The sequence below is a fragment of the Fulmarus glacialis genome, unplaced genomic scaffold (assembly GCF_000690835.1).
Source record: "Fulmarus glacialis isolate BGI_N327 unplaced genomic scaffold, ASM69083v1 scaffold13897, whole genome shotgun sequence".
Classification (NCBI taxonomy): Eukaryota; Metazoa; Chordata; class Aves; order Procellariiformes; family Procellariidae; genus Fulmarus; species Fulmarus glacialis.
The window spans coordinates 1-25134 of NW_009222693.1; the positions used below are offsets into that span (position 1 = coordinate 1).

At 37.7% G+C, this 25134-nt stretch overlaps 1 protein-coding gene across 1 annotated transcript; it reads left to right on the plus strand.

Annotated features, from left to right (window-relative positions):
* The first annotated feature begins 352 nt into the window (after nt 1-352).
* Nucleotides 353-25134, plus strand: NOP14 (NOP14 nucleolar protein). The gene is made up of 18 exons (XM_009581549.1): nt 353-661; nt 2758-2892; nt 3882-4023; nt 4580-4725; nt 5159-5296; nt 6844-6966; nt 8179-8310; nt 9651-9951; nt 11243-11373; nt 11618-11703; nt 13451-13586; nt 15465-15566; nt 16368-16521; nt 21149-21308; nt 22162-22309; nt 23128-23246; nt 24322-24477; nt 24831-25134. Exons 1-18 carry the CDS (start codon nt 464-466, stop codon nt 24928-24930), a joined length of 2607 nt encoding a protein of 868 aa, XP_009579844.1. The 5' UTR covers nt 353-463; the 3' UTR covers nt 24931-25134.

A 25134-nucleotide genomic window follows, 5' to 3' on the forward strand; every position in this document is an offset into this window, starting at 1 on the left:
TCCCCCTCCCGATTCCCCGGGACTACAACTCCCAGCAGGCGTCGCGCCACAGCGCTCGCGTCTCCACCGCGCTCGCCGCGCTCTGCGTGCTGGGATATGTAGTGCGTTAAACCTTTCCCGGCCTCCCCCCCGGCTCGGCCCAAAGCGGGAGGGGAGAAGAGCGGCAAATGTCGCGATAGTTGGGCGAAGCTCTCGCGAGACGTACGAGGCCGCCGGTGAGCGTGTGGTACCGCCGGGGCACGCGGATTTAAGGGGCGCGCTGTTACCGCTCCGCTCCCTCTTCTGCTCCGCTAAAAACCCGCTGGCTGACCCCGTGGTCAGGCCAGAGCGGTAGTGTGGGGGGTTACCCCCCCGACGCCATTTTATTCGGCCTGTTTGCATCTCCAGCCCTGGCCCCCGCACTCTGAGTGAGTTCTGAGCCTCTCCTTCCCCACACGCATCCGCGCAGGCAGCCAGACCAAAAATGGGGAAGGCAGCTAAGCGGAAGCGAAAGGTCTCAGTGCCCTCCACAGCCAAGGGCCCCGTGAAGTCGGCTATGGCCATGGTGAAGAGCAACCCCTTTGAGGTGAAGGTCAACAGGCAGAAGTTTAACATCTTGGGGAGGAAGACCAAGAATGATGTGGGGCTGCCTGGTGTCTCACGGTCCAAGGCCATCAAGAAGGTAAGAGGGTGTCAAAATTTGGGAGGAAGGATGGCATCTGTAGATACAGCTGTGGTGGAGAGGTGATAAGCCTGGAGCCATCTCAGGTGAGATAAGAGACTACCTCCGTTGTGCACGGGAGTGGCTGGTCACCTCACATTGCTGGTGGTGATGGAGAGCCTGCTGAAAACGCCTCCCCCCAGTGCAATCCACAGGGTTCGGTAGTGCAAGTCTCCCTTATTGCATGTGTGGGAATGATTCTCTTTTCAAGTTACCTGGGTCTGGAATACAACGGCACATGTTGTCGGCAAGTAAATACTGGACCAGAGTGCAGGTGGTTGTCAGTGTACATTATGTTGGTCAGCTTTGGTTGCTGCAGGATGTTAAGCTTCTTGATAATGGTGCAACATTGCTGTAATAATGAAAGTTTGAAAGGGCACAAAGGTCTGAGTGCAGTGAGAAATGTGTAGATACACAGAAACTACCATTGATTTGGTAAACACGCAGATGACTTTTTCGCACTGGTGAAATAGTTGTGTTGTAGAAGAATGTTGGGATGCAAAATAATGATCTGTTCTCATTGCTCTCCTAAGGATGACCATACACCTTAAGAAGAGTAAATCTTTTATCTTACACCCTTACGTCGGTTTAAAATTGCCTCTTTTTCTTTCTCTACTGACATCACTAGCTACCTGACCAAAATCCGTAATGCATAAGGGAGAGCATTGTGTCATATTATGCATCTGGGATTCCAGCAACCTACCCTATCCTTGAGCGAAGCACTGGAATTTTTTATGATCTGTCCCTTCAAACAAACCAGGAAAGAAGTTAAAACCTCTGTAGATTCTGTTAGAGCTGAAAAAAGCATAATTTGAAAGTTTGCCCCCAAGATTTTCTCTGACACGTTACATACAATCTGTTGTCAAACAGAATTTAAAGCATTTACTGAAAAGAGAAGTTCTTTTTTAAAATAGTGCAGCAAAAGGAAATTGCTAGTTTATCATTTTGCATGTGAGAGATGATGCATTAAATAATTTTTTATCAATGAGAGAAGACATCGAAGAATTGATAAACAAAAGTGCTTTTCCGTATCCAACGTATTAAAAGATATTAAAGTTCATGCACAGTGTTCAAGTTGCATGAGAATTTATATATTCTGTGCAAGAAGTAAATACAAGGTAGAACTGGCACAGTAGTAGATGAAACCTGAGTTCTGGTGTCAGTTACAGCAGCGTCTGAAAGTTGTGAATGCTCAGTGAGGCTGCAGAGGCCTGTTGTAGGAAACTCAGCCTTTTCCTTCAGCGCAGCGGTTTGTGAGTTCATGGTAGTACGAATAGCAACAGTACCTTTCCATAAGATTAAGTTAATGTTTTAAATAAACATGGATTTTTTTTTCCAGTCTAAACACGGCCAGCATTTTCTTTCTTTAGAAACTATATAATATCTTCAGCATGTAATTATAAATTAGCTTTCAGCCTTCAGTACTATTTGTCCAGATTTTAGAAAACTTTAGGAATGTTTAATATCCCATTTTAAGGTCTTTGGGTTTTATTTAATAGTAAGGTAAATCAAATGCTTGTCATGAATTAGATCACTGGCATTGAAAAGTAAACCTGTCTCCTTACTTGTACTATAAGTACATACAGCACATACTACCTCATATAGGTCTGCTAAACTTCCTTTTACTGCTTTGATGCATAACTTCCCTGTGCTCAACACTAAAGCAGAGAGCTAAATGTATATATCCACTTGGGGTTTTTTATGTCTTAGATGACAAGACCAAAAGAGGTTCAGCTGACAGTGGGGCTTCTTTGCTTTCATTAGTATGTTATTCTTGTATACTAAGCTTCAGACAAATCAGAATTCTTCAGTGGCAATGCAGAGTTTTTATATGTGATAAAATAAAGGTGAGATACAGTGTACCAAGAGAACATAATGACTCTGAATATATTGTATGAGCTTCCCATCTCTTTTCTTGTTAATTTTTCCTTCTCTTTCATTGCATTCTGATAAAGTAGGTGAGGTTGCCAGGGTACCATGGAGTCTTTTTTGCCTTGGCTTTGAAAGTAGTTACTCTCTTTGTTTTTTAATTTCATCTCCTTTTTTTTTCCTTCTAGCGTACCCAAACATTACTGAAAGAATATAAAGAAAGGGAAAAGACAAATGTGTTTAAAGATAAACGTTTTGGTGAATATAATACCAAAATAAGTCCAGAAGAAAAGATGATCAGACGTTTCACTTTGGAAAGACAGGTAAAGTATAGGAATTAAAAAAAAAAAAAAACCCAAAACAAACAAACAAACAAAAAAAACCCCCACACCAAAACCAACCAACCAAAAAAACCAAACCCACAACAACAAACCACAAAAAACAAACAAGCCAACAACAACAGAAAAATGACAAAAAGCCCAAAACCACAAGAAACACTTGACTCTCTAGGTTGGGAGTGTCCCCCTTAACAGAGGGTTTTGCAGGGTATGCTTTCTTTTTGATTTTGTATGTTTGGAATTTTTATGAAAAAGCAATTTTTTGTGGGAATCCAAAATTTTTCATGAAAGCTTTCTGGTTTTGCAAGACAGCTTTTTGAAGCAGAAATTTCTTTGAGCACTTTTGAGCACTGATGTGCAAGAAAGCCAGTTTTAAGCAGATTCATTGACTGGTTTTCTTTGACTGCTTTGACTAGTATGATTTGGGAATTGAATTAGGAAAAGGCAACCACCATAAAGTACACTTGAAATTCCAGTACAGCTGTTGAACAGCAGCCATTTCGTTTGCTGACTAGAAGAACTGTATAACTTGCTGTTGTTCTGTTGTGTGAATTGTATGTGCAGTACTGTTTTTTCTGCCTCATCATACTCAGTCTCCAGAATTGAGTAGTGTAGTATCGTATTCTACTTGTAATTTGTATAGGTTATAGTCTGTTTCATTAGGCCCGAGATGTAATAATTAAGAATTGATGTTACTGATACACAGATAAAACTTAAGCTTCCTTAGGTTTTCTGAGTTACTTCATTTCTACGTTAGTATAAGAATAACAGAGACATCGTACTCCATCACTTAAGGTTTAATGTATTTGAATAAAAGTGTTGGTCTAGTAGTGCTCTTATTCCAGTGTTCTCTTCCAGCAGAACACTGGAATAAGAATGTCCTCAACTAGCATTAAAAATACAGGCTTTATTAATTTGCTGTGTGGGAACTAAAAATCTTTTGTTATTTAATTGGTTTGTTTTACTATTCTTAGCAAAATTATGGAAAGAAGAATATTTATAATCTTAATGAAGATGAGGAATTGACTCATTATGGCCAATCTTTGGCAGAAATTGAAAAACTAAATGATGTTATTGATAGTGACAGTGACACAGAAGAAAGAGGAACACTGTCAGGTAAGACATGTTAGCTAGCATCCTGCTGCTGGTTTTATTGTTGGTACATACACATAATTTGTTCAGTGCTGTCTTTCAGTGAGAAAGAATATTATGTAATTGGTTGGGATGTTTAAGCCAGATTTGATTACTACTTAACCACACACAGAACAGCTGTCTGGATTTTAGCAGATGTTAAGTTGGAACTACCTACCTGGCAAGCTTCTTTAATATGCAGGCTTTTCAGCATACATTGGTACCTGTATTTCAAGTCCTTTGGGCAGAATCTGAAATGGGAGTTTTCAGGTTGCTTTCTTGCACCTATGCACCTAAATACTAGTTAAAATATTGGAAAAACGTGTTCCTACCTTGTACAAAATGTTTGTCAGCGTAAATTATATGTCTAGCATCAATCTTTTTTGGTATGGCCATTCCCATAGGGATGGGAATAGTACGTGATTGATTCAATAGTTTTAATTGCTCCCATTCTCAAAGAATAGAGAGGTATTGTCCCAGCAGTGGCAGCACTCTTGTATGCATTTGAAAAGGATTCACGATCCACGGTTTTTTTTTCTAGCTGAATTAACTGCTGCTCACTTTGGAGGGGGTGGAGGCCTCCTTCGTAAAAAAGTGTCAAGTGCGCAGCAAGATGAAGAGGAGGAAAAACCTAAATCTAGGAAGGAACTCATAGAAGAGATGATAGCCAAATCTAAACAAGAAAAGGTGAGCTTTTAGCCCTGACAGATAAGTGAGCATGATTAAGAAGCTATCACAATTTCTGTCTTTGCAGAATAATATAGTATAGTGGCATATAAAACAAAGGAGATAGCTGTCAAGGAGAAGAGTCCAAGCTCCTTGAATAAAATCCATCTGACTTTATAGGCATTTTAGCATATGCATTGAATATCTGCCATTCTTTTGTATCCCCAAATCTCCCCTTCTGTTGACTCCTGACTTGTTTTCTGTATGCAACCCTTGTGCCATTCAGTGTAACTCTATACTGCTTCTTCCACAAAGAATGTTTACACCTTTAAAATGGTAAATATTTAAAATTATTAGTTTGCTAAAGACAGCATTTTGGTTTTATGCTGTAAATGCTATGTCATGTTCATCTGAATGTAACTGCTGCATTTGTTTTTGGTTTGTTTTTTTCTAGCAAGAGAGGCAAACTCGCAGAGAAAGTGCATTAGAACTCACAGAAAAGCTTGACAATGACTGGAAGGAAATCCAAACCCTTATTGCCCGCAAAACCCCAAAGTCAGAGAGAAAGGACAAAGAAACAGAAAAACCCAAGGTAAGGTTTTGGCTAGACTACTTTCTTTTGTTCTAGTAACTTGTGGTTTTGACTTGTGGTGGCTGAAGTATAAGGCAAAGTTCATCACTTTGTAAAATAAAATGTTGCCTGCTATTCACATTGAAGGAATGCCACAGTTTTAGGACAGTTTGGTTAGTTGGAGGAATACAGGAGTTCATATGACTTATCTGATTTTAATTACCTATTGCTTTTCATTAGTTATCAAATCTGAGAGAGGCTGCAACACTGTTGGCTACAGCTTATTTTTACGACAAATACATTTTCTTGAAGAACTAAAATTGTTGAGAACATTGACTTAGTTTGAATGCCTTTGCACTGTTCCTTGGATAAAACAACTTTTATCGAACAACTGACAACAAACGTTTCCTTGTTGTAAATTGGGTACTGTCTCTACAAAATGGAAATGAAAATATTTAACTTTTGAATAGATATCTTACGGCCTCAATGCTTTTTCTATCATTTGTATTTTATACTAAGGGAAGTAAACTTTTAAATCTAAGAATAGGTATTGTAATGCATTGCACTATTTTTTTTTCTTGTAGAAATTTTGTATTATATTGCAGAACATTGTGAATTTCCATTTATTCCTTGGCAGTAGAATTCAGTTTTTGAAAGATCAAACTAATGAACTGATCTTATGTTAAAATTGATCTCAAATAACAAACAGAAGATACTGGATCAAAAGTTCATATTTTGATGTATTGATATTTGTTTTTAAGATGTTTTATAATATGCTGAATACTCTAGTATGTTGGTAACGTGGTATTTTAGACAAAAAATTTTGTCATGTTAATTTGCTGAAAAGGAAGATTAGATTCCCTTGCTTCATGTGTATGGATCCAATTTAAGAATTATCAAGGATGCAAAGTGTGAATTAGTAGTGCTCTATAACATTATTGTTGAATTGGAGAAAATTATCTAGTCATGTATAAGAAGAAAAATACCTAGAACTGAATTTTAGAGAAGCTGTATGGTTTAGTGACTTAAGCAGGTATCAAGAAGACTCTATTTGCAAGTCCGTGTAATCTCTGCTAATGACTTTTCCCAAGTATGCTGCTTAAACTCACTGAATATCAGCGTCCCTTTTTGTTTTCTTTAAGATAGACATCTGTGTAACTAAGATAACAAAGACTTAGCTCATGTCTGACAGTATAAAGTGAAATGTAAACTATACATTTATTAATTCTAGCTGCTTTTGAGAAAACAGTATTTTATTAATAAACTATATTTTAAAGTTTTTCAATTAATAAGTAAACCAGTTTTTATTTAAGATGCTATTTGCAATTTTTTTTCAGTTTTGAGTAACTTAAATGGGGGGAGGGAATTCCAGGAGAATTTCTATTCAAGTGTTCATTCCATCCCATGCCTTAATACTGAGTTGAATGTTCTTGCAGCTTTCTTTGGAAATGGTCTTTTCCTTATATCTTAACAGTCTTATTTGTTAGCTGTTAGTCTGGCAGAGGGGTGGCTGCAAAGCAGAATAATAAAACTTAAGATAATAAACAATTATATAAATATTTCTTTAGCCTGATGAATATGATATGATTGTGCGAGAACTTGGATTCGAGATGAAAGCAAAACCTTCAGAAAGGATGAAGACACAAGAAGAATTGGCAAAAGAGGAGCAGGCGCGACTCCAGAAGCTGGAGGTATACCATTTATGGTTTTAGATTGTTTTGTGGCCTGTGTTTTGGGAGTGACCGCTTATATTCATTGCTTAACCTTAGATTGAAAGTGGCTGTATTAAACTGCAATTCGTCAGAGGTTGAATTCAGGAAATCTTCTGTTTGTGTTTTGTTTGCAATCTGATATTACAACAAAAAACATAGACTTAGTACGTGACTAGTGAGGTTTATGAAATGAGTTGATCTTTCTTCAATAAAAATGTAATATTACTTTGATTTGCCTTTAAATATTTTAAATTATTCAGAGTTGAGAGGTACTTCTGAGTCACTAAGGGGGAGTATCATGTTGCACAGCATTTGAATTAATACAGTGGCAAGTCACTTACTGTTTTCTTCTGGTGTTGTAAGAGTCTTCCAGGGGTAGCATGTATATAGCTTTGCTTTGCAGAGGAATAGGATTCTCTTGGGAAATGTTCCATACTCTTTCTGTTGCATGGAGCTCTGAGTCTTACAGTAAGAATGAATAATTTGGTAAATGTTTCTCTCCTTTTTTTCTTTTTCTTTTGGTATACTAGGGACACTTTTAGGACCACAGGGATTCAGTACCTTCAGGTTACCTCAGAACAGCTCAATACCTAATAGCAGAACAGAAAGAAGAATTTTTTTTCTTTTCTGTTCTTGTCATCTCTTTTGATGCACAGTCTATCTGGTTGCCCAAGCAGAAGTCCTTTAGTAAATGATTGGTTCAGATATTGCCCATTGAGTCTATTTACAAATTTAGTATATCTTAAAAATCTTAGGATATGGTTGTGTTTACTACAAACTTGTTACACATATGGGAAACACAGATAAACACTGCAGAATCACAAAACACTTTAGAAGGTTACATTTTCTAGTAATGATGCATTGTCTTATAAGCAAAACATAAATTTTAAAATGAGAGAACATAATTCTTCTGGTAAGCCCAATTTTAAAGCCTTCCAAATAAGCTAATCCAATTGTGTATGTGCTCTTATCAGATTGCACTCCCCACAAAAAATAAGGCATCATCAGCTTTTGCCCATAATTTCTCAAGTTGCTGTTTTTTCTTTTCATCAGCTTGTTGAGTAACCCCAGTTAACTTTTTTAAATTTTATTTTCTTAGCTGTAGTATTTGAGGGATCTTCCATTCTGGTGTAATTACCTGATTGATCTAGATGGCTCACATCTGTGTGTGGTATTTCTTCTAAAACACAGGCAGATCGACTACGTCGAATGCATGGAATAGATGAACAGGTGAATAAAAAAAAACCCAGCCACGTGTCAGCTGATGATCTAGCTGACAGCTTTATCCTGGATAAAGATGACAGACGTTTACTGTCTTACAAGGTAAGGTTTAAAATTTTAGAATTTTCAGAGTTCTGAAAAGAAGATAGGAAAATGAGTTTGGAAGTGACCTCTGTGAAGACCTCTAGTCCAACCTCCTGCTCAAAGCAGAGTCAACTATGAAATCACCAGTTTGCTCAGGGCTTTATACAGTCTGTTTGTGGAAGATCTCCAAGAATGGAGGCTGCACATCTCTCTGGGCAGCCTGTTCTACTGACTGTCCTTAGCATGAAAAGGTTTCTCTTTATATCCAGTCTGAATGTCTCTTGTTTCAACTTAGGCCTGTTGCTTCTCATTCTCCTGCTGTGGATTGTGATGAACGGTGTTGCTCTGCCTTCTGAATGATCTCCCTTGTGGGTACTGGAAGGTGGTTATTTGGTGCAGGCTGAACAAGCCCAGGTCTGCCTCTCCTCATAGGGCAGATGCCCCAGCCCCTTGACAGTCTTGGTGGCTTTCTGCTGAACTTGCTGCAGTTCATAGATGTCTCTATTGTCTTTGAAGGCCCAAAACTGGATGATGTCTTCTATGTAGTCTTACAAGTGTGGAGTAGAGGGGAATAGTTGTTTTCCTCAATCTACTGACTATATTCCTGCTATTATAGTAGCCTTCTATGCTGTTACCTGCTGCGCTGAAGAGAGGGCTTTAGTCCTTCTGGTCACTTTTTTTTTTCCCTGCTGTATTTGATACAACTTCCACCAAATTTCAGCCTGAGGATGAGTGGGTTTCTGAAAGAACCCTTCCCCCATGAGGTAGCTTTGATTAAGGTGGCAGAACAATATAACCTTAAAGCTGATGTATTGAGTCACTCTGACTGTGGTGCATGTGTGTGCATACTGATCCTCTCATCCTCTTACATGTAAGTAGTAAGGGAATTGCTGTTGTCCTCGAAGGGGAGAATACAAATTGTGAGTGTGAATTTAAACTGATAATTAATAAAATCAGGATGGGAACAAATATTTATCTGTTATGGTATTTTAATACATAGAAGGAATATATTTTTTTAACCAAGAATGCTTCTGTAAGTGATGTTGAATTTTTTTTCATATCTTCTGCTAGTAGTTTTTACTTCTGTGTTGTTTCTTTTAGTCCTCATTACTACCTCCTATTCTTCCAGTTTCTTACAGCCCCTTGGAAATACCCTACTATTTTTATATCTGTATGCATGTTCTCTCCTTAAAATCCGTTCTTGGCCGGTGCTGCTGCCATTCACTGCTTGGTCAGGGTAACAAAGCTCAGATCCTGTTCATGTGTATTTAATAGCATTTGATAGCTTTGTATGGTGATTCTGGTGAGGTGCTGTCACTTTATCAGTGTTTTAACTGACTTATTTTCTCTACTAACAGGATGGAAAAATTAATATTGAAAATGAAGAGGAGGAGGAGGAAGAAGATGAAGAAGAGGAAGGTGGGAAGGAAGATCATGAGAATGAAGAAGAAAGTGAGGAAGAATCTGCTAACGAAGATGATGAGGATGGTGCTGCAGATAGCCACTCTGATCTTGTATCTGACCTTGAGAGTGAAGAAGAAGCTGAAGGGAATAAAGAACAGAAGAAACACAAGACAAATGAAGATGAATCACAGAATGTGGAGGAACTAGATCCAAAAATAGAAGCTGCCAAATCAGAGCTTCCCTATACATTTGCTGGTAAGCAAAGGACTGATTCAGAGATCCCTGTTGTCTTCAGGGGGTTTGTAACAGTCTCTTTCTCTGCCCTGTAGGATCTTACGTATTTCTGTTCATCCATGAAGTTTTGCTTCATAGTTGTCTTCTACTATTCCGAGAGTAGCCAGTAACTGCTGTTCTTAGTGATCAGCCCTAATGATGCTATGAGCAGGGGGAACCAGATCTGTTTCATCCCAGAGCTGTTTCTGCTCCTCCAAGCAGCCTTAGAAGGGAAAGATAAATACCAGGGAGAAAAATGAAAAGATCCGTATTCCTTTCTGAAGGCCACCAACAGATTCAATCCAAAGTGCTAGTGTTTTGCATAAGGGAAGTGAGAATAGTATTCTATTATCTGTACTTAAATGAGAAAAGGTTACTTTCTGTAGTGTTTGGACTGGCATTTTTGTCAGAGAAGATGCTTGGAGAGGCAGGATTCTGAGGTTTAATCCCTGTGATGTAACATCACAGTATTGTTAAATAGAGGCACTCAAAGTTTGACTCCTTTTGGGTTTGTGCCTAGGAGGAACAAGTAGTACACAAAACACTCATTAATATTAAGTACATAATGCATCTAACTATTGTCCTAGTATAGATTTCTCTAACAAAAGTATCCGTCGCAAGATTAAACCTTTCAAACAACTTTCTTAAACGCTTGCATTTTTCCATCCAAAGGAGATAACTTATATTACGCAAAGCCTTTTAAATTGCATTCAGGTTTTGCTTTAACCAGAAGGCAGTCACATTAAAATAACTCAAAAAACTTAACCAGTTAGGATGTTTTCTAGCATGTGAGCTTAGGCAAAAGACTAAATATATGCCAGGTTGTGGTTGTGGGTTTTTTTTTTTTTTTTAATTATTTTTCTATTAGTGGCAAGATTCTTACTTTTCTTAAAATCCTTCATAAAAAAGCTAGTTAGGTGTGAATTAAACATAGAGCTGGTTATGGTAAATTTATGGTTGAATGTGTGCTTAAGTTTAATTCTGTTTGTTTTTGTAAAAATAGTTGTGCTCAGCTTAGGCAGCAAATACAGGATGAATTGAATGTTAATGTTGAAAAACGTTGACATTATTTTCTGACCTATGGCCACATATATAATGTTACATATATGCTGATAAGTTATTAGTGTTTAAAAGGTGATTATTTAAAAGCTGTATGGTATCTTTTTTCCTGAATAATAACATTTTCAAATTGGAAATTTGTTAGATGTTCACTTGAATTAAATATGTTAAGTTTGAGATTTTTGTCTGGTCAATTTTTGTGTTTACTTTCTAGTTCCTGAGTCCTATGAGACACTTAAGTCTTTATTGGCTGGAAGAACAATAGAACAACAGCTTATTATACTGGAGAGAATTCAGAAATGCAATCATCCAAGCCTTGCAGTGGGAAACAAAGCAAAGTTGGAAGTATGGGGTTTTTGTTGTTTTGTTTTGTTTTAAGGTTTAAAATTAACTTTGAATTCCAGAGCAAGTTTTAGTAAGTTTTCAGGAAGGAGTATAAAACATACATGCTTCTATGTTGTGAATAGCAGTAGAATCAACATACCACTCTTCATTTTCTAACTTCTGTATCACTGTTCTTTTGTGCTGTTTAAGAATATGTACAATGAAAAAAAACCTGAATAATTTTAACATATTATGCTTCTTGCAGAAATTGTTTGGCTTCCTTTTGGAGTATATTGGGGAGTTAGCAACTCTGGATTTACCAGAGCTCAGAACAATTGACAAACTGGTCCTGTAAGTAATAAATCCTATGGACTTTTGCTCCTTTATGATTTAAAGAGAAAAGCTACCTAGGGTAAAGCATTTAGCATGTTGTTTGTTTTGAATAGTTCTGTAGGGATTGTAGGTAACTGGTAACTGTCCAGCTCTACAGTATTTTAACTTTTTTTCATGTATTGCTTGAGCTATTAATTGTACCGAGGCATTTTCAAAACCTCAGAATGTAATTTTTGATCTGCAAAACTGCTTTTCATGGGTAGTGGATAAATAATACCATGTATGCATGCAAACTTCTGATTTAGACTGCTGATTAAGGATTTTAAACTTTGCAATGATGGTGTGCAGTTCCCTTTGCAATCTTTGTTTTTTCCATGGGTTTCCATTATATGAATTCACTCGGGGAACTAGACAAAAATGGAATTAGAGTGTTGTAGTAAGCTCATACAAATGTTCCAAATAAACACTTTGCAGGAAGTTGGCAATTTGGCATTGTTGTCTTCAAATACCTAACAGGCAGTTATCGTGGTAAGAGAGCCAAATTTGTGTGAGAGGTATACAGCAAAGATCGAGAGTCAATGGACACAGGCTGCAACAAAGGAAATTCCAATTAGATGTAAGGAAAAAAATCTTCACAGCAAAGGTGCTGAACATCAAAACAAGTTTCCCAGAGAGGCTGTGGAATCTCCACCTTTGAAGATACACCAAACTCGACAAAGCCATGAGCAACCTGATCCAGCTTTGAAGTTAGCCATGCTGTGAGCAGAGGGTTGCATCCGATGATCTCATCCTTCCAATCAAAATTAGTCTGTGATTCCTATCCTGACTTTGCAGGCTAGACAGCTTTCTTTCACTGGGGTATTTGTTTGTGGTTTTCAGCGTTTTTTATTTCATGCTAAGATGATCTCCAAAGGTCCCTTCCAATCAAAATTAGTCTGTGATTCCTATCCTGACTTTGCAGGCTAGACAGCTTTCTTTCACTGAGTTATTTGTATGTGGTTTTAGCGTATGTTTTTTATTTCATGCTAAAGTAAATAAGTTTAAAAAAAAATCTGTTATATGCAGCTTTAGCATTCATTGCTCTTGCATTCGTCAGCAAGAGCACTGACCCGTTGATACTGTCGCACATGCTGGGGCTTTGTAAAAAAGTGTAAACACGTTTTGATTGTTTTCTAGAACTGGGATTTATTAATATCACTACAGACATTTTTAACTGAAAATACTGGCAAAACTCTGACCAAACAGATATAGATTCCTGACTGCATCTCCCTGTAGGCGCTAACTATAGGCCAGGAGCTCACCTAACTTTGTGCGTATTTTTTTTTTCTTGTTTTAAGTAATAGTTTTGCTAACCACATTGCTGCCTTACACGTTGTTTAACATTGGCTGAGAGTATTTAGAGTAGTGGGCTGCCTAGTATGTGCCAGCATACCTCAGTGCAGTAAAATGTAGAGTTAGGAGGTTCAGAAGGATATGTTTTAACCATAACAGATTAATTATTTTTTTAAGATTTAGAAACCAACAAATCAAAGATTATCTCATAAGGCCCAGTGAAAAATACATGTCTCTCTAAACTAAAAGTATTACAATAATAATCTATATACTGGGTGACTATTTCTAAAAAAGAATAATTTGTTTCAGGGAATTTGTTATTGTTATAATGTAGCTGGAACACAAGAAATCTTCCTACAGGTGCTTAAAAATAAATTTTTTTTATTAACATCAATGGTGTAACTTGATCATGACTTACATTTCTTGTTAATAGGCCATTGTACAATCTTTGCCAGATGTTTCCTGAGGTAGCCAGTGACAGTATTAAGTTTATCCTTCGAGATGCGGCACATGATATGGAAGAAGTAATTGAAGTGAAAGGCCGTGCAACATTTCCAGGTTTAGACACGGTAACGAATACATACTGCTAGGAAAATCTTTTGTTCTTTCCATTAGTACAGAAATGCCAGTAAATGTGAGATGACATTAAATTTAATTTTATATTTCAAAGTATGCAATGAATTATTAGCATCTGTGACTTTTTAGGTTTCTCAATATTTTAAATTGCCTCTCTGGAGATAAGTTGTAACAAAAATAAATAAATAAATAAAAAAAAAAAATCCTGAGAAACAACCAACCAACCCCAAACAAACAAACGACCCCCTCCATACACATTCTTTAGAATAGAAATGTGACTCTGTATATTAATAAGGGGAAAAGATGTTAAAATCGCCACTCCAGTTTTCATAGCAGAACATTCTTTGTTTTCCTGATGAAACTTACATGGGTAGTTCTAGGAAGAAGTGATATTATCAGTTATGTCCTGATTTCTTTAATTGTGTTAAGTGCAAATGTTTAAAAAAGTGCTCCATAGAAGTGCACCATCTCCTAGGTTAACACAAATAACAATGAAATATTATTGTGGGTATGAAAATACAATATTTCTTAAGTACTTTATGTATGATAGTTGCTAAGTTAATGACTCGGAAAGAATTGACCTTTCCTTCTTGTATTAATAATGTTTCAAAATTTCAGTGGCCATGTCAAATGTGAACAAACTCCTTTTCCAGTGTCTAGGTAAATGGCTGTTAGGGAGTTTAAGAATGGAGCATATGGAGAATGAGTATTTGTTTATTATAGTAAAAAGTTTGAAAGGCAAACCATAAGCCAGTAATCCAAAGGGAGCTACTTGTTTTCTGTCTCCCAGCTTGATGAAGCAGTGCTGCCTAATGGAGCAATTAGATTACTGAAAGAAAATAGACTGAAGGATATGCTTAGAAGACTTGGTTCTTACAGCTTGGAAAATATTTATATTTAATTCTTTTGAAGAGTCTTTATTCAGGATGTTTTGGATTTTGCAGGAAATGTATTGTAGAGAGCTTTTAACTTCTATTTTTATTTTGTCACTGTCACCCTTATGACACCAATCACACTTCTGATTTCTGTTTCCTTCAGTGAACTTTTTCAGGTTTCAAGCCATCATTATCTTCTAAGGTGGAATTATACCACTCTCCTATTCTCAAAGCACTTGTTTGAATAAACGTTCCTTAGACCAGTTGTGTTAGTAGACCTTATACGTACCTGTAGTTAATCTAGCCTGAAATTTGGACTGTGGTGTTTAGTAACCAAAACAGTCAGGAAAATACTTGTTTACGACAGAAACTTCATAGAGAGAAACAGAGCTGAAACAGTAAAACTTTACTTGCATCTAGCTTACTATGTAGATAATTTTCAGAATTACCTCACAACTGATGTTGTGGTCTTGACAGGAGGTCACTTGTAGCTCTCTAGCAGTCAAAGTGTACCTAATCGCTGTTTAGTTCTTTTGGCAACCATAATTCGTTGATGTGTGCTAGTGCCTGAGGATCCCAGTCACTTAACTGTCTGTGGTGAGGACCTGTTGAAGGGTGTCACAGGTCCTGTGTGGCCGCTTGCTCATTTGTTTGTGTCAGAGTATGTGATTGTGTTGGGCTGAAGGGGGTCAGATTTTGTTATGGAGTAAACGGGGTTGGGAGGCACAGTTCCTTCTTGGTTGTTCTTTCAGCTGCTTTGTAGAATTAATGCAATGTTAGACCTATAATGGATATTCCATTTTCTTATGTAACTTAAACAGTCGTCTCAATAAATAGGTCATGTATCATATCAGATTTCTCAAAATGATGTATATCATAGTATTTTTAGACTACTATATGGCAGTTACTCATTCATCAGTTACATAAGCATAGAGTCAAGATCCTGGGAATAATGTCTGACTATATTTTGCCTTACTCTGTTCTATGTGCTATCAGCTTATTTATTTGAAAATTACATCTCTGCTGTTTCCAACTTCTGACTTCTGGCATCCAGTTGTAACACCTGCTTTTATGTACATGAGTCAGCTACTTACTAAGGTATGTCTATGATGTTGTATCTCAGTATATAACTTCATTTCCTTGTTTCTTCCTAGGACTCCAGATATATGTGTTAGCATTAATGTATATATTGGAAAAGGCAGCTTTGTGTTTGGTGTAGCCACAGATCTGTAGTCACAGATAGTAATTGGAAGAAAAAGTGAAGAGGAAAAAACCCTTGCAGAGTACAGTCCAACTAGCAAAACCATATCTAATAATTTTTGCAAGCTGTGACGCAAGAATTCCTTGTGTGGCAAAATACACAGTACTAATAGACTGAATACAGTCTGAAATCTTTCATTAGTGATTTCTCTTCCATATATTGCGTTTGTTCCTACTTAAGAAAGGTATTTACTTAAAAATTGGCAGTACTTGTTTTCCTTGAAAATGTACCTAATGCAATGCATTGCAGTCAGTTAAAAATGTCCTTATTTTTCTAGCCAAATATCCTGTTTATATGTTTTGAAAGTCTTGAGCTAGTTGTTCTATTGCTGTCAGATGTCCAAGTTGCTCTGAGCCTTATATTTCCTTGGTTCATTTCTGAAGAACTTATTGTTTGTGGTTTAGCACCTTCTAGTGGCTAAACCAGTTCTGACAGACTTCTTACTCAATTCTGCATATACTCTTTAGTGAGGGCAAGGGAAAGCCAATATGTTTTTCATGTAAGTCCAAAGAGTGTAATTTTACAGATTTTAAATGTGTACAACTTATTTAATATTTCTGCTTTTTGGGAGATCCTATATTTGTGATATATAGACTTTTAATTAGGAATATTTTGTGCCTTTTTTTTTTTTCTTTTAGTGTCGCATCACAACATTGCAAGATGTTATTAAAGGGTTATTTATATGCTGTTTGTTCCTGGAATATGTATCTCTCTCCAGAAGATTTGTACCAGAACTCATCAATTTTCTTCTTGGTGTACTTCACATATCTCTACCCAAAAAATACGCCCAGGGTGAGTTTGTTTTGAGTAAATAAGTAATAAATTTTAGTATTAGGGTTTATCTTTTAAATTTCAATAAAAATACTTCACACTGAATTTATTTGAACAAAAGACCAAAATCGTCTGCTAGGTTAGTCATACACAACCTTGATTCTTGGGCATCTTGTTATGAACTAGATCCTCTAGTGTTGTTAGCAGGAAGGAAAGAACTGAAATTATTAAAGGAAATGAAGTCATGTTGCCCACAGTGCAGTATTTTTGCAATATTGTTGTTCTAAATAGTCTCTGTGATTGGACTGTGCTCTGAAATTCACAGTCCCTAACGGATTCCCGATGAGTACCCTGTATCCTCACAGTGAGGCAGCAGCTAATGCTGCAGATACCCTCCCACTTCAGCTAATAGCCATATCACCGAGATAAACGAGAGAAGTATATCACCAAGTTGGTATTTTTCCTTTTTATTTATTTGACATGGATTTGTTGTAGTGTAACAGAGGGCAGCTATCCCCATAAGCAGGATTAGTCTGTGCTGTAATATAACTGTGTAAACTCAGCAACTTGCACAGACAACAGGGAGAATAAAACTGTCTTTTCAATTTGATCCATATGCTAGCAAATGATTTTTGTTTGCTAGTCTTCCTCTTTCTTTGTCTTTTTCTTTTGGATTCATTTCTAGCTTTAAAGTTATTCTAGATCTGGGGCTTTTTTTGTTGACAAGTTTAGTAACAATAATTCACTTACAAGGAGTTTTGTCAGAGCATAGTAACAAATTCATGTGTTAGTATCTCTGGGTCACTCTGAGTGTCACTTAGCATGCATGAAGAGACTCTGCAGGCAGGATATTCTCAAGTGAAAAATTAAATTATTTGTTGGCAAATTCGTAAGACATCTGGGATTTAATGAACTGCAGGCTATATATTAATATGCTTGTCACTCTTGATAAGACACCTGAAGAGTCTCTGTTCTCTAGGTAGTCATCAGTCTGGTGAGGAAGGTTCAGCTTCCATTGCTGCAGTATTCCAGTACATCTTCAGTAGTACTGAGTGGTTGTCTTGCAGCTCCCTTCTTTTTTTTTTTTTTTCCCTTTAGGATTTTTATGCCTTTCCATGCTGGCATTTTTTTCATTTTGAATACTTGAGCTACTAATGATCCCTTTCTCAACAAGCTTAGCACTGCAGTTTCACCTTTATTATCTTGTATGGCTGTACCCTACAGACCTTCTCCCAGCTGCTTCTCACAGCTTAGCAGTTTCCTCTGAAGTGTGAGCCAAGGTTACACAGCTGGGGTGCATCAGAGCTAAGCCCTGGATTCTCAGAACACAGACAGCTGAACCCTTAGAAGGAGGTGGGAAGAGGTTACGGAGTGGGTGGGTTACATAGCACTTAAAGTATTTTCTCCTTTGTGTAATCTCTTAGGAATGTTTGATCTACAAAGGTTTTTGGTACAGTTAAAATATAGGATTCTGCAAGATCATATAGGAAACTATTTTAAAATGTTTAGTTGTAATTGATGATCAAGTGTTAACCTTTTTTTTTTTTTAAATTTCCTTTGTATTTCTGTTAATGATTTTGCACTAGTTAAATTTGCATGGTATTGGTTTCTGTTAGCAGTGAGGAAAAGCTCAATAAAAGATATGTTAGAGGCACAGTGTTCTCTCTGAGAAGTTTTCAGTCAATATTGATGTTTTGACATTATCAAAGTATCCAATCATGTTTTTAAATATTCATGGTGGAAGTATTGCTGATAAATGTGATGGTTAGGCTGTCAACATAGAATATTTTAAAATGAGCCCACATCCAGTTCTCTGGCATGTTGATACACTCACACCAAAAAATTTCTTGGCGTTCAATTTTGTCAGTAAGTAGAACCAGCAAATAGAACTCTTACTGTTTTAATTTTATGAGCTTAATCCATAAATTTCTCACATGAAGAAATTATATGGAATACAACTTCATAGAAGACTGAAGTACAGTCTGCTTTAGACTTAAACAATTATTACCTTAAAAAAGGAGAAAAGCTGGAGGTGGAGGGAGTGGGAAGGAATTGTCATTGTTGATAGCCTTAGCTAATGGAATTGTTAATGAGATCTGCTATCCTCTCACAAGCAAAGCAGATAATAAAACTCACGTATCTTAGTTCCTGATCTTGCATACATCTGTGCATATGTATGTGTCATAATCTCTCACAACTTTGGGTCTCAAACCTTACGAGTTGTTATTTAAACATACTGTCTTCTGGCCAGTCTGTGAAGAGTCACATACAGGTTCTAGAGCATGTAAGTAATCTTAACTTACAGTTTGAAAAAGTTCTAAAATAAGTTCTGTTGCAAGCTTGCAGGACGTAAGGAAAACAAAAAAGAAAAAAAAAAAAGGTCCAGCACAGACACTGCAAATTACTTTCTCCATAGCTATGAAATTTCTCAGATGCTTCTTTCATGTTGCTCTATAAGTACCATTTCACAGATCAGCTTATGATCAGAAGCACAGTGATTCTTAAGTGTTTTCTGTATGCCCTGCCCCAGTATGTATTCTGTGTTCCATGGTATTCTTGTTTTAAAACTACTTAGCTGGAGTGGGAGAGGACTTTACAGCAAGTACCTGAGGGCCCCTGCTGAGAGGTCACGGGAGAGGCTTGGTGATGTACGGCAGCTGTGGGCTCTCCCTGCTCCAGCTCACTCTGCTGCCTGACCACTTTCTGATCAGAGCCTTCTACTTGTAACTCCATAGGAAAGTCCTATTCGTGCCCTTTCCTCTTAAGCATATCCAACATTCCATCTCACTGGCAGTTTAACTGTGTATCCTGTTCCTCACAGGGCAGATGTACTTACGTGTCTTCTCTCTCCCCACATATAGAATCATAGAATGGGTTGGGTTGGAAGGGACCTTCAAGATCATCCAGTTCCAACCCCCCTGCCATGGGCAGGGACACCTTCTACTAGACCAGGTTGCTCAAAGCCTCCCCCAACCTGGCTTTGAATACTTCCAGGGAGGGGGCATCCACAACTTCTCCAGGCAAGCTGTTCCAGTGTCTCCCCACCCTCTTTCAGTTTAAAACTGTTACCCTTCATCCTGTCACTACTCTCCCTGATCAAGAGTCCCTCCCAATCTTTCCTGTAGGCCCCCTTTAAGTACTGGAAGGCTGCTATACGGTCTCCACAGAGCCTTCCCTTCTCTAGACTAAACAACCCCAACTCTCTCAGCGCCTGTCCTCGTACAGGAGGTGCTCCAGCCCCCTGATCATCTTTGTGGCCCTCCTCTGGACCCGCTCCAACAGGTCCATGTCTTTCCTGTGCTGAGGACTCCAGAGCTGGATGCAGTACTCCAGGTGGGGTCTCAACAAGAGCGGAGTAGAGGGGGAGAATCGCCTCCCTCGACCTGCTGGCCACACTTCTTTTGAGTCAGCCCAGGATGCCATTGGCTTTCTGTGCTGCGAGCAAACGCACATTGCCGGGTCATACTCAGTTTTTCATCCACCAGTACTCCCAAGTCCTTTTCTGCAGGGCTGCTCTCAAGCCACTCACCACCCAGGCTGTATGCATGTTTGGAATTGCCCTGACCCAGGTGCAGGACCTTACACTTGGCCTTGTTGAACTTCCTGAGGTTCACACGGGCCCACCTGTCTAGCCTGTCAAGGTCCCTCTGGATGGCACCCCTTCCCTCCAGAGTATCTATCACACCGCTCAGCTTGGTGTCATCCGCAAACTTGCTGAAGGTGCACTCAATCACGTTGTGCATGTACCCAACAAAGATGTTAAAAAAATACTGGTCCCAATACGGACTCCTGAGGGACCCCCACTCATCGCTGGTCTCCACCCAGACACCAGGCTGTTGACTGCAACTCTGAGTGTGATCATCCAACCAATTTCTTATCCACCACGTGGTTCACCCGTCAAATCCACATCTCTCCATTTTAGAGACAAGGATGTTGTGTGTGCCAGTATCAAATGCTTTGCACAAGTCCAGGTAGATGACGTCAGTTGCTCTTCCCTTATCCACCAGTGCTGTAACCCCATCGTAGAAGGCCACCAGATTTGTCAGGTGTGATTTGCCCTTAGTGAAGCCATGTTGGCTGTCACCAATCACCTCCTTATTTTCCATGTGCCTTAGCATAGTTTCCAGGAGGATCTGCTACATGATCTTGCCAGGCACAGAGGTGAGACTGACCGGCCTGTAGTTCCCTGGGTCTTTGTTTTTTCCTTTTCTGAAAATGGGGGTTATTTTTCTTCTTTTCTAGTCACTGGGAATTTCACCAGTCTGCCACAACTTTTCAAATGTGATAAAGAGTGGCTTAGCAACTTCATCTGCCAGTTCCCTCAGGACCCTCGGATGCATCTCATCAGGTCCCATGGACTCGTGTACATTCAGGTTCCGTAGATGGTCTCGAAACTGATCTTCTCGTACTCCTTCATTCTCCCAGTCCCTGCCTTTGGATTCTGTGAATTGGGCGGTGCGGCTAGAGCACTTACCTATGATTGTACCCATCCTCCAGCTTTTTTCATTATTTTAGAAAAACATGATACTGATAAAGTATTTTTTAAGGCAGTATGATTAAAAACATAAAAACAGTTCTTGGTTTTTCTTCCTTCAGAAAGAATGCTTAGAATTGATCTTGTTTAATGATTACTTTTCTTGGTTTTTAGGCTATACTGTAGTGCCTCCATTTACACCAGTGGGGAAAAATTTAGAACTGCTTTTGGTGTGTGATAAGAAGGATCTGGAAAGTTGGCAGAAGCAAAATCTGCCATTGAGTATTGTGACTAGATTGAAGGAAACCAGCAGAACAGAAATGAATCATATCAGGTACGTAGGAAATGTGAACAGAAGAAATCCCAAACAGACCATCTTTGGGGTAGTCTCAGTGACAGTGCTCTTTAGGAGTAAAAATAGGAGTAGTGAGTTGTTCCACTTTAGTTTTATGGTACTACTCTGTAGCATATGAAATAGCCAATCTTTTGCCAGAATGTTAAGCAGAGCACTTGTTGGAGTGCTCAGCCCTTCCAATCCTTTTCGGTACAGCTGTGAACTGATGAGGATGATGTAGAGACAGAGGAGGTGCTCACTTCTTTGAACTGTCAACCTCTTCAGAAGCAAATAACTGTATTTACATACAAACACTATGTTAGAAAGTGTCACTTAAGTAATAAACTTAACTGAACACAAACACTGAAGTTAGGAAAGACCACAATTAAACATGTTCATTAACCATGTTCAGCTTCATTTTTCACCTTGTGTCCTTATTTCAGGAATGAGTAAGCATTCTGTTACAAAGTTCAAAAAGAAACCCGAAACCAAAATAACTAATTATGTTTCAAAAAAGTTTTAGAACTTCAGAACCAGTACCAGAACACTTTCAGAACCAGTATAAAAACTTCTTACTCTGCAGAAGTGGCAAAGACACAATACTGGCTTGCGCTTTGTGCACTGACATAAAGATTTGTTGCTAATGGATTTCTTGGGTATTTGCTTATAGTAGGAGAGTGAAATTTTTAGTCTGAATTAGCAACTAGAAACAGCCTTGTAACTGGTTCTGTCAGGGAATCTTAATAATAAACACTGTTAATGCTCCCAAATTTAATTAATTTGATTAATTTTATTGGAAAATCTACTACAGTTTTTGCAAGTGAAATTGTTAAATTCTTTTGTGCGTTAACAGGTTATCATGTCTAGCCCTGTGTTTTGACCTTATTAAAAAATGTGCAGCTCTGTATGAGTCTTTACCATCGTTCCATGAGATAATGCATCCTGTCAGAATACTTCTTACACAACACGTGCCAGTGAATGAACATCCTGAACAAATGCAGGTATGTGTTCCTCAAGAATGAAATAATTGATATGTTTGTTTTATTAATAAATTCTGTGATCTTCATCTGTGCTTGAGAAACAAAAACCAAGTATAAGCATCAGTGAGATTTTTTTCAAGGGTCAGGCATTTGCCTTTTGTGCTCTTCAAAAATCATAGTGATGTTTCGGTGGAAAAACCAAAGAGCAGAGAATGTTTAGAAAAGATATTTTTTCACTGTGTATCTTATCTTGCCCCTCTAACTGAAGAGAATAGCACTTAGCTTGTAATAATGTAATATTCCAGGAGTGAAGTAAGATCAGCTACCTTACTTAAAACAGGGCAGTTTGTTCTTCTAGCAGTGAGATTCAAATTTTCATCACATCTTCTGAATGGAGCAGAATTGTCATTTCCTCAAAAAGGCATCATGAAATATCCTTAGAGAACAAGACTTTGTAACATAAATGATCCAGAATGGCCTATATTTTTTGCCATCAAAATAAACAAAATGAACAATCATTCTTAAAATGACCCTGAAAGGCAGAGTCTGACTTAAACTGGCTTTAGTCTTGCTTCTTCCTCTGTTAGGTGAAACTACCTGCAGACCTTTCTTACTGTCCATGATACCATCTTAATAGGCTTCCAAAAGTGTTTAAAAATTATTCAGCCTGGAAGCCTTACAACATATCAGTGTTAGCAATGTCCTAATGAATAGTAGTGATTTTACCCAGAAAAAGAACCATATGGGGAGAACATTACTGTTGATTCAATTTACAATAGTTTGTGAATTATGGTGTCTTTGATATGCTTTTAAAATTGTAATTTGATTTGCATTTTCAGGAATGGTATCACAGTGCTCTGAAAGAGCTAGAGAACAAAGTAAAACACTATACCCCACTGATATGTGAGAAAAAGAAGCCAGTGCCATTGAAACAGTATACACCTAAAATTGTGAAAGTGTAAGTAAAACAACACTTGATGCAAAGAAAAAGTGCGTTTAATTGTTAAGATTTTCAGCAAGCTAGAAGGATTTGGAAAACAAGACATAAACCAGATAACTTTTTCTGCTAGATTTTGTGCACAAATCACAAGGGACCAGCTATGTGGGTGGTAGGGAGGGAAAGAAAAAGGAAGGAGGAATTCTAAGAAATAGAGCAAAGATTATCTTGTGAAAAAAGTACCACTGGAAATCAACTCTTGCCCATATAATCAATTTTAAATTGATTATAATTTAATAAATTTCAAGATGAAAAGAGGTTGTTGTTATTAGCTAGTCAGGTGCTTTACTGAATGCTCTGTCAAGCACTCAACTCTGAAGAACAAGAATGAGTAGTACATATGTATATGAACTATATGAAGGTAAGGATGGATGGTGAAAGTTACGGAGGGATGCTTCACCAGTGCAAAAGATAAGGCAGACTATTCCGGTACTCTGCATCACAGATTATAACAAATAATCAGTCAGATTAAGCATTCCTTTAAGCACATTTGCTTGCCCCATTCCACTCTTTTCCCTCAATCAAGCAGCTTTCTACCTTCCAGCAGGTAGTTGTCTACAGGGGCATAAATTTTCTGCCTTATTTATTCTAGTAATTTAAGACGACAGCTTTCCTCTGCCATACACACTTATCCCAAAGTAACTGATCAGACTTTTTCGGTAGAATTCATCTGCAGAGAAAATCTGCAAAAACTTAAAATATATTGGGAGATTCCATCTTTTTCCAGACGTCTTTCATTCTTCTACTCTAGCTGTTAGTCTGTTCAAAATGCAGGCTACATATGGGGGATTGAAGTGTAACTATTCTGTGGAAAATGTTGTCTGCTTGTCGTTTGCATGATATCATGCAGTAAGAAGGTTTGGTGAGTGTTCTTCTAGTATGTTCATTGGGCAGCTCCTTATTTTGCAAGTTAATCATATAATATGCAGGAATTAAAATACTGAGTTAGTATTCATACAAAAACTCACTCCTTATAAACATGAAAAAGTTGTTTTTGTTAAGGTGTTCTGTGCTCACACATACATTCTCATTTCAGTTTAGAGTTTGGAAGAAAGCAGGGAGGCAGCAAGAAGGAGCAAGAAAGAAAGCAGTTGATTCAGAAGCATAAACGTGAACTTAAAGGAGCCATTCGTGAGATTCGGAAAGATAACCAGTTTCTGGCTAGAATGCAACTTTCAGAAATCATGGAGAGGTAATGTAGCCTTTGTTTCAGCACCAGTTTGGGCGTTGTTCTGCTGTGTGTTCATTTCTTTGCTGCGTGCCAAGACTGACTATAATGATCAACCATACTAAACTTAAAATTGGACAATTTGGGGAAAACCAAACATTTTCAATAGAGATCATTTAAAGTCTTTTCAACTTTGCAGTTCATTTCTCTAGTTTAAGAATATGCAGAATGTTTTTATTTAAAGTGTGTGTTGGTGAAATTTAAGACTTGGAGGGCATTTTATAAATTAATAATTATTGTCTAAATATACTTATTTTCGCTAAGCACTAATATTTCACTTTCTGAAATATTTTATATGTTGATTGTTTGTTTTACAGAGATTCCGCCAGAAAAAGAAAAGTGAAAGAGCTTCTTGGTAGCCTTGCTACACAGGAAGGTGAATGGAAAGCAATGAAAAGGAAGAAAGGGAAGAATTAATTGGGACTATCTACAGCAGGAAACTTTGTTTTTACTGCCATATAAAATACCCCAATCAAATGGCTTTTGAACAGATTTTAATTGCATTCTTTGGATGCATTCCTTTTGAGGAGACAACATCATGAGATCTGTCTGAAAAAGTGAACCTGCTTATTGGAAAAATCCACAGGTTTTCATAAGGAAAATGAAAATAACACTTTTGTA

Bases quoted from the DNA above. Each gene is read 5' to 3' on its own strand.
- NOP14 (XM_009581549.1), top strand. From the start codon at position 464: ATGGGGAAGGCAGCTAAGCGGAAGCGAAAGGTCTCAGTGCCCTCCACA. The intron at 2,893-3,881 runs GTAAAGTATAGG...TACTATTCTTAG, and splicing joins GTTTCACTTTGGAAAGACAG to CAAAATTATGGAAAGAAGAA. The intron at 22,310-23,127 runs GTATGTGTTCCT...TTGCATTTTCAG, and splicing joins AACATCCTGAACAAATGCAG to GAATGGTATCACAGTGCTCT.